Source organism: Cydia fagiglandana, chromosome 4, assembly GCF_963556715.1.
Source record: "Cydia fagiglandana chromosome 4, ilCydFagi1.1, whole genome shotgun sequence".
Taxonomy (NCBI): Eukaryota; Metazoa; Arthropoda; class Insecta; order Lepidoptera; family Tortricidae; genus Cydia; species Cydia fagiglandana.
The window spans coordinates 22,942,321-22,957,826 of record NC_085935.1 but is presented as its reverse complement, the minus strand read 5'-3'; the positions used below and the strand labels follow the sequence as shown (position 1 = coordinate 22,957,826).

At 37.6% G+C, this 15,506-nt stretch overlaps 1 protein-coding gene and 1 long non-coding RNA gene across 2 annotated transcripts; one reads left to right on the top strand and one right to left on the bottom strand.

The window, feature by feature from the left end:
• The first annotated feature begins 263 nt into the window (after positions 1 to 263).
• Positions 264 to 14,731, top strand: LOC134664062 (TBC1 domain family member 20). Its single transcript, XM_063520632.1, has 10 exons — positions 264 to 491; positions 643 to 771; positions 1,548 to 1,654; positions 2,004 to 2,141; positions 2,733 to 2,935; positions 3,160 to 3,376; positions 3,591 to 3,700; positions 3,871 to 3,964; positions 4,304 to 4,425; positions 14,672 to 14,731. Exons 1-10 carry the CDS (start codon positions 341 to 343, stop codon positions 14,691 to 14,693), a joined length of 1,293 nt encoding a protein of 430 aa, XP_063376702.1. The 5' UTR covers positions 264 to 340; the 3' UTR covers positions 14,694 to 14,731.
• On the bottom strand, positions 10,716 to 14,579 carry LOC134664063 (uncharacterized). Its single transcript, XR_010098198.1, has 2 exons — positions 13,807 to 14,579; positions 10,716 to 13,767 (listed from the first exon to the last, which is right to left on the bottom strand). It is a non-coding gene; the product is annotated as an uncharacterized LOC134664063 (long non-coding RNA).
• Positions 14,732 to 15,506: the final 775 nt, after the last annotated feature.

Here is a 15,506-nt window from a genome sequence, read left to right as displayed (position 1 = left end):
GAATCTGAAAATCGAACTAAAGTTGGTCAAGCAGATCTTGTCAGTAGAAAAAGGCGTCAAATATGAAAAATGTAGGCGCAAAGGGATATCGTCTCATAGAAAATTTGAATTTCGCGGCTTTTTGTACTGACAAGATTTGCTTGACCAGCTATACCTACCCGAACAATACAATAATATAAAAATGTGACTTAAGCAGCAAAAACGTGACTTTTAGGGAAACGAAACGTAACTTAGGACTCCAGAGCCCTGGCAACACTGCTGAAGTGTCAATTTATCACTACATACTACATTAATGAAAATGGTGTAATGTTTTCACTCGATTAAATTTCGATTTATTAGAATGGAGTCTAATAATCCCGACGCCGATATCGGCGATAAGTGTAACTTCAACGGGGGCTGCTCCCCGCCTCCCAAGAAACCGATCATCGACATGAATCATGCCAAAAATATTGATGACATATCTACGCCTTCAGAGTTAAAATTCGATGAAGGTATTGTAAACAACAGATGACTCCATTAAAATTACTTTGGGCTTATTACTTCCTGTTAATTGACTTACGCCTGTGGCTGCGTTTATATTTCTATGGTACAGTTATCTTAAAATGTCCAAGTGAAAGTATTGGGATTGATTTTGTGTCACAGATTTCGATTTCGTGGATCCCGATATAACGGAGAAGAGGAGGGAGATAGAGGAGTGCCTGGAGGACGCGGACGCGACCAGCCTGGAGCAGTGGCAGAGCTTTGCCAAGAGTAAAGGTGGCCTCATCTGTGGTGAGTGTAAACCGGCCTTTAATCTGACCAATGAGTATTGACATCACCCATTGTTATAGTTTGCATCATAATAACAAACAATTACAGCTGTACTACTGTTTAATGACCAACATTTTAACCAAGTATTATTTTCCAGAAAAAATTTACTCTGTATTATTCTTGTCATACTTTGTGCCTACGAATATTGTTTATTATGTATTTGGATTGTTTTACAAATTTAGTCCTATAATATAATGGACCAGAAGTAGACATTAGGTAGCACTGATGTTGACAAATTTGTGGCTTGAACAGCAAACTTTGGCTCTAAGCAAAAAACTTTCTGAAACATAATATGGAAAATTCTTATATGTCTATGAAATTTCCGACTTGTTTAAAACTTTCCACTACATCTGTACTAGTGTAAGTACTGGTCCTTTCAGTGCCCCTAGCACCCTGCAGACAGCACTGCCCTTATGCAGACAGCTACCCCTGACTTAGTGCCTACAGTTTTCAGTGCATCGAGTCCTTCAGTACAATATCTGGAGTAGGAATGCTCAATGATGAAATAAAATTGGTGCAATAGATACAGAGCAATTAAACAGACCTGCCATGAAAACATTGTAATCTTATTTGCTCTGTTGAATCCATAGTTTGAATATGTTGTCATTCTGCTTGTAAATAAGGCGTAAATAAGGCTGAAGGCGTACTTACCTACCTAATGCCAAAACGAGGTCTCTCCCTGAACTGTATGAGTATATCAGTGTTCATATATTGATAATTGCTGTATGAATAAACAGATGAGTACAGAAGAAAAATATGGCCACTATTGGTAGGCGTAACCACAGAGGAAATGACAGAACCTCCTTCTCTGGACGAGCTATCTACACATAGTGAATATAATCAAGTGAGTATTATGTTTCCATCAGTACAGTACAAAGTTTTACAGTCTAATATTGGTTATAGTTGCTCTATGAGCCCCTGCAAGTTCATCCCCCGCAATGATTTTGTCACACTACTAGCGAGGCCAACAAGTTGTGAACAAGACCTAGTTTTCCCTCTAGAGTCTAGATAAAAAAGTCAAATTTCAATCATTTTAGTAAAAAATACTTTTTACACTTGTCAATTGCATTCTGAAGTGACCATTGGAGGAGTTTAATGTTTGTTATTATACATGCAATTGTGGTCGCCGTGCGTCCAGTCCGCGGCCTCGTCGGAGTGTGGAGGGAGGAGGATACATGGTTGGTTGTTGGCAGGTGGTGCTGGACGTGAACCGGTCGCTGAAGCGGTTCCCGCCCGGCATCCCGTACGAGCAGCGCGTGGCGCTGCAGGACCAGCTCACCGTGCTCATCCTGCGCGTCATCATCCGGCACCCACACCTCAAGTACTACCAGGTACATGTCCAACTACCACCCACCCACACCTCAAGTACTACCCCGTACCCCACCCCACCCCACCACCAGTATCAGCTTATTTGAATAACATGAATAACAACGATCACTTTCAACCTTTATCTCAGAAAATTCAAAACAAAAACACAAAATAGTTCTTTATCTAAGATGACAGGAAAACCTATTGTAAATGTGCAGTTAAGCATGAATCGGACTTAATTACTTACTTAGTTTTTTATCCAACCCCTACGGGGTTTTGTAAAGACATTTCACTTCGGTCTCACTTGTTTTATACAAACGTGCTGCAGCTTATGGCGGGACTATCTGATTGCATGTTACTGAATATATAAAAAAAGTTATTATATGCAGTCTAGTTATCTTATCCCGTCAGTCAATGGGTCGGCGGCTGTTCTCGAGGATGATCTTACCTCAAGGACGGCTCGTGGTAATGTCGTTCGTGGTCGTGTACATGTGTTTCAGTAATGTATTGTATTGTTTAGTGGTGTAATACCTGTCGTGAATTAGAGTAGCATCTTTGTAATTACATACCAACAATAAATATTTTGACGGCTACTAAATATTTTGAGGTCGCAGGGCTACCACGACGTGGCGATCACGCTGCTGCTGGTGTGCGGCGACCGCGCGTCGTTCCCGCTGCTGTGCCGGCTGTCGTACGGCCCGCGGGCCCCGCTGGCGCCCTTCATGCAGGCCACCATGGCGCCCACGCAGCACCTGCTCAACTACATGCTGCCCGTGCTGCGCCGCGCCGACGATACGGTGGCCGAGTGCTTGGAGAAGTGAGGCCCCAATTTATTGAGCGACGCAACTAAACTGTAACTTGAAAATCTTAAAACACGGTTTTTTGTGTTTCTCTATCCTATAAAGTATAAACAATTATTTACCTCTAATGCTAATAAATATACATCCTTAGTCGTCTTCAATTTGACTATGTAATTTGTTATATTGTAAGTAATCAGTAGGCAGTATATAGGTAACACAGGTATGTGTTCCTGACTTGCAGGGCGGGCGTGGGCACGATGTTCGCGCTGCCGTGGTACCTGACGTGGTTCGGGCACTCGCTGAACCGCTACGCCGACGTGGTGCGCCTCTACGACTACTTCCTGTGCGCGCCGCCGCTGTTCCCCGTCTACGTCACGGCCGCCGTCGTGCTGCACCGCCGCCGGGAGGTGGCGGCCTGCGACGCGGACATGGCCATGCTGCACTGCCTCCTCTCGAGGGTCCGTTATTCATTATTTCATTATCTATATCATATTTGTACAATGTGGGATTATTTTCATACTCGAGGCCTCTGTTAGCTAAATGATTCGACTATTATTTGGAACATTTTTAAAACGCCAGGACCGTAGGGGTTCGTAAGGTATACTGTATGTTTACACTGCCTCTAGTACCTACTTATAATAAACAGTTAATAAAGTGTTGTATATGTGTCAGCTGCCGGACGACCTGCCGTTCGAGGAGATCCTGGTGACGGCGAAGACTCTGTACGACGAGAACGACCCCGCCGACCTGGAGCCCGAGGTCGACGCGCTCGAGAGGAGGGAGTGAGTATATCGCCCACACTCTTAACTGTTACCGGTCGGCACTCTATGTAGGTCGGTCGACCATTCATTGAAATTAAGAATTAAATATAAAAAAAGTTTCTACCTTGTCATCCCCTACGAGTCACGTCACGCTTGAAAACTTCTTCACAAAATGTCGGTTCGGATTACAGAGAAGAGCAGCGTTTGCTGGACGAGGAACGGCTGAAGAGGCGCCGCGCCGCCGCCGCCGCTGCAAGGAATCCGACCCTCTCCGTGCGCATACAGGTACGGTAGCTAGTTTATTGCTGAAGCGAAACTTATTGTCTCACAAAATTACTCCGTAATATTATGCCATACCTAATGGTAAAACTTACTTAAACATATTGAGATGTAGCTTTCTACATTAAAAGGTACCATATTACGTCGACAGGATAAGATATATTTTGATATGGAACACATATCCACAAATACCTTAGTTTTTGCCAACTACTAATTAAAAATGAGTCTGTCTGTGAGCATAAGCGTCGTACCTAGGTAGCGAACTCACAATCGTCTGCGGTAAGAATGCGCTTGAGTAATGTTAATGTCGGCACTTGTACAATAATGGTATGTGCATCGTTGCAGCGAACCGTGCGGCAGTATATGCCGATGGCGCTGCGCTACCCGCTGACGCGGCGGGCGCTGCTGGCGACGGCGACGGTGCTGCTCGGCGTGTACGTGTACTACCGGCCCGACCTCTTCAACAGGTAGCGCCACGCCTATCAGTTTGTCCTCTTCCGGCTCTAGGGCGCCATCCTCGATTCCTCGCCCCGCGACAATGGCTATTTTTGATTAAAAAAAACATCACAACACAACTTTGTTCCGGATAAATAATGAACTATGAATATTACCGTACTTTGTAAGTGATTGGTGTCACTTGCTAAGCGCTGAAGCAGAATCATGTTTGGAACTTTATAATACCTTGTGACTTGTTATGAAGTTTGTTCTTGGCGGGGTGAAGATTACCGTTGTTGACGAGGGAACTCTCTGTTCGTTATTATATATGTAGTTCAAAGTGCTATAGCATCGCCAATCAAATGTTCAATAATTGCTTCTCATATACATACATTATTAACTTTAAGGCACAGAATTAACCAAATTGACAAAATATGAATGCCTTATAAATATAAATTCATGAAATGTGTACATGGAAATATGAAGTAAACTCGGGTATAAATAATTAAATATTGAAATCATGTGGTAATTCTATGCGTTGGAGTTGTGCAGTATAACAATTAATATTATAGAATCGTGCTAGATTCATGTTCATCCATAATTTATATTCTACTTTTATTTATTCTTATAACGTTGTGTGGAGACATGGTGCCGGTAACAATATGCCTGGAGAAAAGCGACAAATTGATTGTGAATCAAAGGACATTTTAGTGTATTGTGGATTGTTAGGAGTTTGGTGACAAATCTACACGAAATTAGATTGAAGGCTGGCGACAAGAAAGTAACTTCTCGTACGAAACAAAACGAAGAGAACATTGTGTGTGTACTGTGTAGGTATATACACATGTATAGGAAGAATAGTTAACAGTTGAACAACTAATGACCAACTTGATAAAGTAATTATTGGAGGCTAAAATATTTAATAATTAAATTAATGGTGTGAGAATAATTGATTAAATTGATGTGGAAATTAATTCTATTTTGTAACAAAGTCCTGAAATTTAGGGATATTACATCTAAATTTTCCGCTTGTATTGCGTTCTACCAACATGTGATATTTAATTTGAAGCTATACCTCGTTTGTTTAGAGTTAAGAAAATGGTAAACAATCTTGACGAGTCTTTTTATAAATAAAAAAAGCGGCCAGGTGCGAGTCGGACTCGCCCATGAAGGGTTCCGTAGCAGCAAGTAACATAATAAAATTGCATGATGATATGATTTAAGACGTATAAAAAAAAGAAACTACCTCGCGCTCCAATATTATTGCGGCGGTATTCCAATATTATATTAAGGTACCTTTTGCCGTGGAACGTCACATATGTGCTATATTGTTACTAGGGATGTACCGACTAGTCGCCGACTAGTCGGGAAAGCCGACTATCCGGCCACATTTGTAGTCGGCGATTAGTCGGCGACTAGTCGGCAAAAATGGCCGATTAGTCGGCACTTTATTAGTGAAAGAAAAAAGAAACCAACAGTCAATATTTACCATATGCTTTATGTCTATTTTACCAAAATACCTATTCAGGGTGTGAAAACTTTTGTTCATATAATTGACCGTTTGATCGTTATCGTATGGTGGTAGGCTGGTGATTTCCTCTACAGGTCGATCTCAACTGATTCTCGTGTAATTTCATGGCCAAGTTCTATATACTTAAAGTTTTGTATTATAATTCAGTTTTTGTTTTTTTTTTAATGGAGGAACCATGGGGAACTATTAATGTTATTGCAAAATTTAGAGACTTATAAGCAGGGCACGTTGCTCGTAAAGACGCTGACCACAGGGGATAGGTTCTTAACTGGCGACTACGTACGAGAAATAGAGCCTTCGAAATACCTCCTACAAGTTGTACCTACTGACGGTCTGCTCAGGATCGCAAAATAAAAGAAAGACAGAAATAGAACGAGGATTCTTGTGATAGGTCTTTGAACCTGTAGAGAACACCTTTTAGCCAAACTAATATATGAATAGCGCAACCTAAAAAGCAAAACTATTGTTTTTCACCTGATATTATACGAAACTAATGATCTGGCCGACTAGTCGGCCGACTAATCGGCCATTCGAGCGCCGATTAGTCGGCTAGTCGGCCAAATCAATAGTCGGTACATCACTAATTGTTACATATTTACTGTGACTTATTTTTCTAAAGCGTTATCAATAAAAAGACACGTCAAGATTGTTTACCATTTTTCTAATGCTAAAAAACGACGTATAATAGTGGATACAATGTAGGGTACCTAACTTTATTTCATTCCTCATTAAATATTTCCTTTAGATGTAAATAAATAGAGAAATGTAATTTCGTTATCTGTCCAGATTAATTCGATGTCCACGGCTATATTTATAATCGGTTTATCCTATTAAATACCTGTTATCGTTGTCACAGTACCCTGATCAGTCTTTCACCTTATTCGAACGAAATAAGGTCCACATACGCGACATTTGTGTAGTGTATTCAGGTATTCAGACTTTAACTGATATTTTTTTAAACAATAAAAAAAATGCAAGCACGTACGATCTAGGTTATTTTTTCGTTAATTTTAATTATTTATTCCATGTGTGTTTTTTTTTTCAAGTTACAAGACGGCAATATGTTTGCCATTGTCAGTCAATGAATGTCATAAAGTATCAATTTTCATAGTGGGACTGAAACATTGTAGGAGATTTTTTTTACAGAATAAGTCCAGATTTATTTTTATTTAAAATTATATTTAAAAGCATTAATTTGACGTTTGAAATATGAGAATTATGATTATTTATCAACAAGATCAAGCGTAACGTTATATTTTTGTTCAAATGTAGGCAATATCAAAATATCTAAGATCTTGCAAAAATTTACATTTTACAAGAGATGGAATAACTTGTATCCGCTCTCCTTTTTTTCGTAGATTGATATAAAGTACATATACAAGTATATTCTCCGATGTGAACTAAAATTTATTTTAAATAACAACGCGTTTATTGAGAAAGTACTTAAATGTCTGAGTTGTCTGACGGCAAATATCTTGCCGCTACCCACTAATACTGGAGTCAGTTACGGATCGCTGCCATATATGACCCAAAAATTTTTTATTAAGCTATGAGCTTCATCACATATGATCTCTGAGTAATTCTAAGCATTTCTAGCCTCGGAGGCGATAAGAAGCGTGCGTCTAGTCGAGGAGGGCGGAGTACAAAGATGGCCGCCACCCGTCATCATTCAAAAAAATCTGTTCTGGTCTTGGTGGCTACTAGGGCAAGTTTGGTATCATTTTCGTATAAACCGAAGACGTGGAATTCATTGCTGATATTTGTTTTTTTCAGTTTCATAGTAATTTTGCAAGAAAAACGTAAAAAGATGAAAATTTGGGATGGAGGTTTTTGCTTTGAGAGCTAATAACTTTTGTATAGTGGCCAAAAGTATCATACAAAAAATACTCTATAATAAGACGCAATTCATGCAGCTTCTAAACATATACATGTTTAGTAATATCCTACTGCAAAAAGATGGTGAAAAAATTATTAAATGACCGCAGCGCGGGTAGTTGGACTCTCGCTAGGCTCGTTTATCTTACAGAATGGTCGAGTACGAGTATCTACGTAGGTAACTATGCTTACTTTGCTAGATTTTATGATGACGAATAAAATGCTTTCTGTATATTTAATGTTTCCAGTACACAGACATAATTCTGGTATAGGTTAAAAAAATACACACAGGTATCCCCATGTCTAAAGAGGAGGGCGGCTCGCTTAACAAATAAGATCATGTACAACCGCAATTTCAGGTTGGGTTAGGTTAGGTTCGTTAGTTACCTTTTATCCCTCAGAGCAGAAAATAGAAGCCCCGCGAGGCGGGGCTTCGTTGGTTTGTCACCGCCAAGTCATACTTGCATAACCTATGTTAGTATGACAAATATACATAGCTGTTATGATTTCTAAATGTAAGCTCTCAGCATAATAGTTATTTGTTTTACAAGGGGGCAAAGTTGTTGTTTAACCGCTCGTGCTAATATTGATACCCGATCAAGCGAAAGATTTCAAAATTGAACCACGAGCGTAGTGAGTGGTTCGAAAAATGGAATCTTGAGCGTTGTAAGGGTTTCAAAGAACGAGGGTTAAACAAAATTTGCCGCCGAGTGAAACACATAATTTTTCACCACACCAACCTGAAGCAAATATTATATGTAAAATATCAAACAAAATCAAACCAAATCAAATCCAAATGAATGTTATGTGCAGGTTGAAGTTATTTATTAAAAACAACAAGTAAGTACCTATAAAATTACTTAAAGTGAGTTATAGCATGAAAATTATCGTGAAAATAAATATTTTGCCTCTTCCTAAGTAATACAATTTCTCTCATAAATAGTGTTTTAATATTATCAGCAAAAATAAGAGCGCCATTTTATTAGAATAATTTCATTTATAATAGTTATTTCTCGGACCCAATTTTGGACCCGGGTATATCCTTAAACTACGTTCAAAAGAGGTATGGGCACTGTGAATGTCATCTCGCTTTGTGTGGTAGGGCACAGCACAGCGGATGTCATTCCAGATCTATCCGAGCAGAGCCCAACTGGGGAAGTACGTACTTACCTCCACCTTACAGAAAACACCGGTCAAATAACACTAGGCCACACTCAAATCGTTGCAAGTGCATTAAAATTAAAGTGCATAAAATTATGTCTGTATGATGAATTATGTCTGGATGAAAGTATTTTATTCGTCATCATAAAATCTAGCAAAGTAAGCATACCTACGTAGATACTCGTACTCGATCATTTTGTAAGATAAACGACGGTCCGCAAGATAAACGAAAGTCCAACTACCCGCGCTGCGATCATTTAATAATTTTTTCATCACACTTGCTCGGAAAAGATGTATTTACACGTAGGGCTTGCGGGCGGGAAATTGAAATTTTCGCCCTAGGGCGGAAAAAATCTTTTCCGAGCAAGTGTGATGAAAAACACTTATTTACACGTAGGGCTTGCGGGCGGGAAATTGAAATTTTCGCCCTAGGGCGGAAAAGTGTTTTATACAGAAGTTTGTTTTTATTAATTCTCCTTTTTTTCCTTACAAGTGTGATGAAAAACATTGTGTGTGCCACGGGCGGTAAAGAAATTCGGAACTCGTGAACATTTTAAGCCCTCGCTTCGCGTCGGGCTTAAAATTGACACTCGTTCGTAATTTCTTATTTCCCGCCCTTAATACACAATGTACTATTTCACCATCTTTTTGCAGTAGGATATTACTCAACGTGTATATGTTTAGAATCTGCATGAATTACGCTTTATTATAGTATTTTTTATATGATATTTTTGGCCACTATACAAAAGTTATTAGCTCTCAAAACAAAAACCTCCATCCTAAATTTTCATCTTTTTATGTTTTTCTTGTAAAATTACTATGAAGCTGAAAAAAACAAATATCAGCAATGAATTCTACGTCTCCGGTTTATACGAAAATGATACCAAACTTGCCCTAGTAGCCACCAGGACCAGAACAGATTTTTTTGAATGATGACGGGCTGGCGGCCATCTTTGTACCCCCCCTCCCCTTATTGCCTCCCAGGCTTGAAATGCTTAGAATTACTCAAAGATCATATGTGATGAAGCTCATAGCTTAATAAATTTTTTTTGGGTCAACTTCATAACTGACTCCGCTATAAAGGGTTAATGTGAAATAATTTGGCCATTGTAAGAATGATGACATGATGATGAAGTATGTACAGTCGACGTCAAAGAGATCTTTACGACTAACGTTACAAAAAATTATTTACACGACTTTATTGTCATAGCATTTAGGTCGTGTAAACATTTTTTTGTTACTTTAGCTGTAAATTTCTCTTTGACGTCGACTGTACATGATGTACATACTTACCAATAGCAGCACTGATATTAACTGACCTTATCTCGTTGCAATAAGGTAAACAAATGACTAGTTATTATAACTGTCGAAGACGGTATAGTATACATACCATGTACTAGTAACGTTTAGCATCCGTATATACTCGTCCTACAGGGCGTCACACTACACTAGTGGTAGTCGTCGGTCGGTAACAGAAACAAGTTGGTTACCTGGCAATATAGCCGTGGGCACGTTACTAACCAAATGCGGTTACTTACAGTACAGAGGTGTTGAGCATTTATTATTTGTAATTATTATTATTCTAGAAACATTCAAGTCGGGATCAGATTGTATTTATGCGGAGTTTGACCTTGTTTCCGAGCAGTTATAATCTGGACAAACTGTATGTTTCTAAATTTATAGTGCACTTACCTAGGTTTAAGATGATTTTGGTATCGCACCGTACACATAATATTAATTTATTATATTCACTCACACTCATACTCATAATTTCGTGTAAGTCGAGTTTCCTTTTTATATATAAGGTATGTTATTCCGATATTTATTTCATGAAATGAAAACCCTTGTGATTGAAAGATCTTTTGTGTGTTCGCGAGAATCGTTTTACCTTTAGTTAATTTGTTTGTAAATAATGGAACTGGATTTAGTTTTAAGTGAGATGTTACCTGTCGGCAGCGACACGGGGCTCGGTGACAGTGAGGCAAATGTTCAAGATATGATCCTAAACTTCCTCGAGCCAATGTTTATTTCAATGACACCGGACACGTAGTTTTGATTGTCATCCTGTGTCAATGGTCAAAGTGATACCTGGGCCCAGTTTTATAAAGTTACAAGTTACAAGTTTACAGGCGTTTGCTGGCAACACTTGCTCCGTTTTTTACAATTTGCGTTTTATAAAAGTACTGTGTTACAATTTTACAGGTTACAGGTACTAGTGCCTGTAGCTCAACCATAGACGAAAATACGGGAGTTTTATAGTTTTAAACTCATAATCGAACAGGCGTTTTATAAAAAAATTGTAAAACAAGTGTAGATTGGTACACTTGTAACAAAAACTTACATACGTCTTGAGTCCTGTAACAGCACAACAGCAGTTACTTGTAGACTCGTTTTCTGAGAGATTTTAAACTTTACTCTCAACAGTGTGCCAGGGCATGCATACTTTTCCATGCACTGACCTTATCAGTTTTTGTTAATGTATCTGAAATATATAGTAAATAGGAAATAAAGTGACAATATGTTTGATATTGATTTTATTGACGATTCGTTTTATTTTATCTACTAGGAAATGGAAAGGGATTATTGCCGATATTTGTCGTTGATTTATTAGCATTCGTCTCTTTATATAAGTATAGTGCATTCACATTATGGTAAAGTGTACTATTCATAATTTTCGATACACACCGTATTTAACTTTGAGCCGCTACCGAAACGATACATTTTAATGTAAGAATGTGAAAGAGTACCTACTTATTTACATGTTATTTACTTATTACGTAAATATTTCATTAAATCTAACTTAATCTGAATCTGAAAACGGCCCAAAAAGTATATCCTTGGCATGGAACGCCGCTCTCAACCACTCGATTTTTCCTTCATTTCTGGCCATTTCTCCAGTAATTAATATTTTACAGCAAACAAAAACACATAATTTAGTAGAGAACCGAGTATCTATGACACACGTTTTTTTTTAAATAGTGATGTGCTTCACACCTGTAGATTTCACATGTAATCGAGATTGATCGTGGTTCTTTACAACTGTAATTATTTATGTGTATTTATAAAACACCTGTAGCCGTTCACAGTGCATTACAGGTGCCTGTAGCCTGTACTCTTGTAACCTGTAACTTTATAAAACTGGGCCCAGGGCCCAGTTTTATAAAGTTACAAGTTACAAGTACTTTATAAAACTGGGCCCTGGGTCCAGTTTTATAAAGTTACAAGTTTATAGGCGTTTACTGGCAACACTTGCTCCGTTTTTACAATTTGCGTTTTGTAAAAGTACTGTTTTACAATTTTACAGGTTACAGGTATAAGTGCCTGTTGCTCAACCATAGACGAAAATACGGGAGTTTTATAGTTTTAAACTCATAATCGAACAAGCGTTTTATAAAAATATTGTAAATTACAAGTGTAGATGTACACTTGTAACAAAAACTGACTTACGTCTTGAGTCCTGTAATTCTTAATTTTAATTAAAATTATTTGTTTTCTGTGAGATTTTAAACTTTACTCTTTATTGTTAGGCACGCCAACGCAAACGCCAACGATTTTGCCAGGGCATGCATACCTACTTTTCCATGCACTGACCTTATCTTTTTTGTTAATGTATCTGAAGTATATAGTACATAGGAAATAAAGTGACAATACGTATGTTTGATATTGATTTTATTGATGATACGTTTTATTTTATCTACTAGGAAACGGAAAAAGATGGGTGCCAATACTTGTCGTTGATTTATTAGTATTCGTCTCTTTATTTAAGTATAGTGCATTCACATTATGATAAAGTGTACTATTCATAATTTTCGATACACAGCGTACTTATCTTTGAGTCGCTACCGAAACGATACATTTTATAATGTAATGTGAAACGTACTTATTTACTTATTAGGTAAATATTTCATTAAATCTAACTTAATCTGAAAACGGCCCGAAAAGTATATCCTTGGCATCGAACACCGCTCTCAACCACTCGATTTTTTCTTCATTTCTGGCCATTTTTCCAATAATTAATATTTTAGAGCAAACAATAACACAGCATTTAGTAGAGCACAGAGTATCTATGACAGACGTTTTTTTTAAATAGTGATGTCCTTCACACCTGTAGATTTCACATGTAATCGAGATTGACCGTGGTTCTTTACAACTGTAATTATCTATGTGTATTTATAAAACACCTGTAGCCGTTCACAGTGCATTACAGGTGCCTGTAGCCTGTACTCTTGTAACTTTATAAAACTGGGCCCTGGGGGTAAGTAATAGAACGTATACAAACCTATAATATATTGCCCAGAATATATAAATTCAATTGGTATAATTTTGAATGGCATAACGTGCAATAAGTATAACGTGCGATACGTATAACAATGAATTCTATAATTTTATAATGTATAATGAACTTTACATATAATATCGTTTATGATAAGTATCAAAAGGTATAACGTTGAAATAATATAATATACAAAACAAATACCACGCAATAAACCTAACCTTTTATTTTTCTGGGGGTAACAGTTCTAACCTAACCTAATACTTTTCTGGTAGCAGTTTCTTTCTCTGAGGGGTCACAATTCTAACCTAACCTACTTTTCTGGTAGCAGTTTCTTTCTGTGGAGGGTCACAGTTCTAACCTAACCTATTTTTATGGCAGTAGTTTTTTTTCTGTGGGGTAACAGTTCTAACCTAACCTAATCTATTTTTATGGTAGTAGTTTCTTTTTCTGTATGGTAACAGTTCTAACCTAACCTACTTTTCTGGTAGCAGTTTCTTTCTCTGAGGGGTCACAGTTCTAACCTAACCTAACCTACTTTTCTGGGGACTCACAGTTCTAACCTAACCTAACCTACTTTTCTGGTAGCAGTTTCTTTCTCTGAGGGGTCACAGTTCTAACCTAACCTACTTTTCTAACATTAATTAGTTTCGATGACCTATGAAATACTGAGCTATCCAAATAATTTTACTGATTTAATTTATATGCATAATGAATGTTATATTAAATGTAATTAGTTTATTTGTATGTTATATCAAAACAGCGGTATGTATATTGCATGTTATATTATTTTTATGTTATACTAATTGAAAATACAGATTTAGTGCATTATACATAAGATTAGTATACGTTTTGAACGTTTGTAAACTGAAATTATACCAAAAGTTCGTATTCATTATGATACGCACCCGATACCTGGTCTGCTGCACGTCTGATCACGAGTCGACTCCTGGCTCTGTTTCACTGATCGACACATCATAACGAAACAAACCCAAAAGCTTAGATGTTTAATTAATTACTTGTAATTTAATATTTGAGATACCTAAGTTCATTTGATTTTATCTAACCACGAACGGTACTCACATTGGTTCATGAAATAGACAGTATTTTATATTGTACATATGTATATTCTTTTGGTACCACTTTGATATACGATATGCAAACTTATATTAGGATTTAAGTGATACGTTTCAAACTGTCGTTTAAAAATGGCGTCTAAATGTAAGGCCGAGAGGTCTGAAACGGCAGTTGGAACGACCGCTACCCAAAATTAGTATTGAAGTAAGCTTTATACGGCGCTATGTAAAGTTGTGCCGGTCTGTACTCGCGGGTATAGACGCGGTGTGGACGCGGCACGTGACGTTAATACACGTTTATTACGAGAGAGTGTTTTATTATCTGCATGTGTTACTGTACGTTTGTTTGTTTGTGGTTGCAGGCGACGGGAGCTGGAGCTGTGAGGGTGAGGGGGCAATAAAATGGAGTTTAAATTTGTTTATTATTTATTTTCTTCCATTTAACAGATCGGCTAAACTTACTGATGAACTTAAAGGTATACAGCTCTAACATGGAATCCCGACTACCAAATGTATAGTCAACACTACATGGAATATCAACCCAACCTTCGCGGTTTGAACTGAGGTTTACCTAAGCTGGCTGGCTGGCTGGCTGGTGAGGTTAGCACACTTGTTATCTAATAATTCTTGTCTCAAATGCCACCTACATTAAATAAAAACTAAAAGAGGCTAACAATGAGTGAAGCAATGCAATTTACGAGAGGGAGTCCATAAAAGATAGTATTATCTAAATATAAACACATCATATTGGCGTGATAGTTGCACAATAATGGAGCATATTTATCACAGCCGAGAGCTTACAGTAAAAATAAAGTAATTGAGATAATAATCACAAACATAACTAATAGCTTTAATACACATATTGTACGTAACAATATTGTTACATTTAAAACTAAGTTTTAACTAGTTGATAGTAAAGTCCCGTCTATAGGTACTCTGTATCTTTAGGTATTTAAATAAAAGTAAAGAAACAATTTGTACATTTTTGGGTAGTTATAACATTTATTGGTTAACCAACCAAATACAAAACCGCCTGGATCAGACACTGAACGTCCTGACTTCAACCTACATTATTTGATCAAGTAGTTTTCATCTACCCTCCTTTTATTTCAATACCTAAAGATACAGACTATAGAAAAAAACTTACCGGATAAAATGAAGCAAACAAAGTGCCTACAATTATTTAATATTAAATCC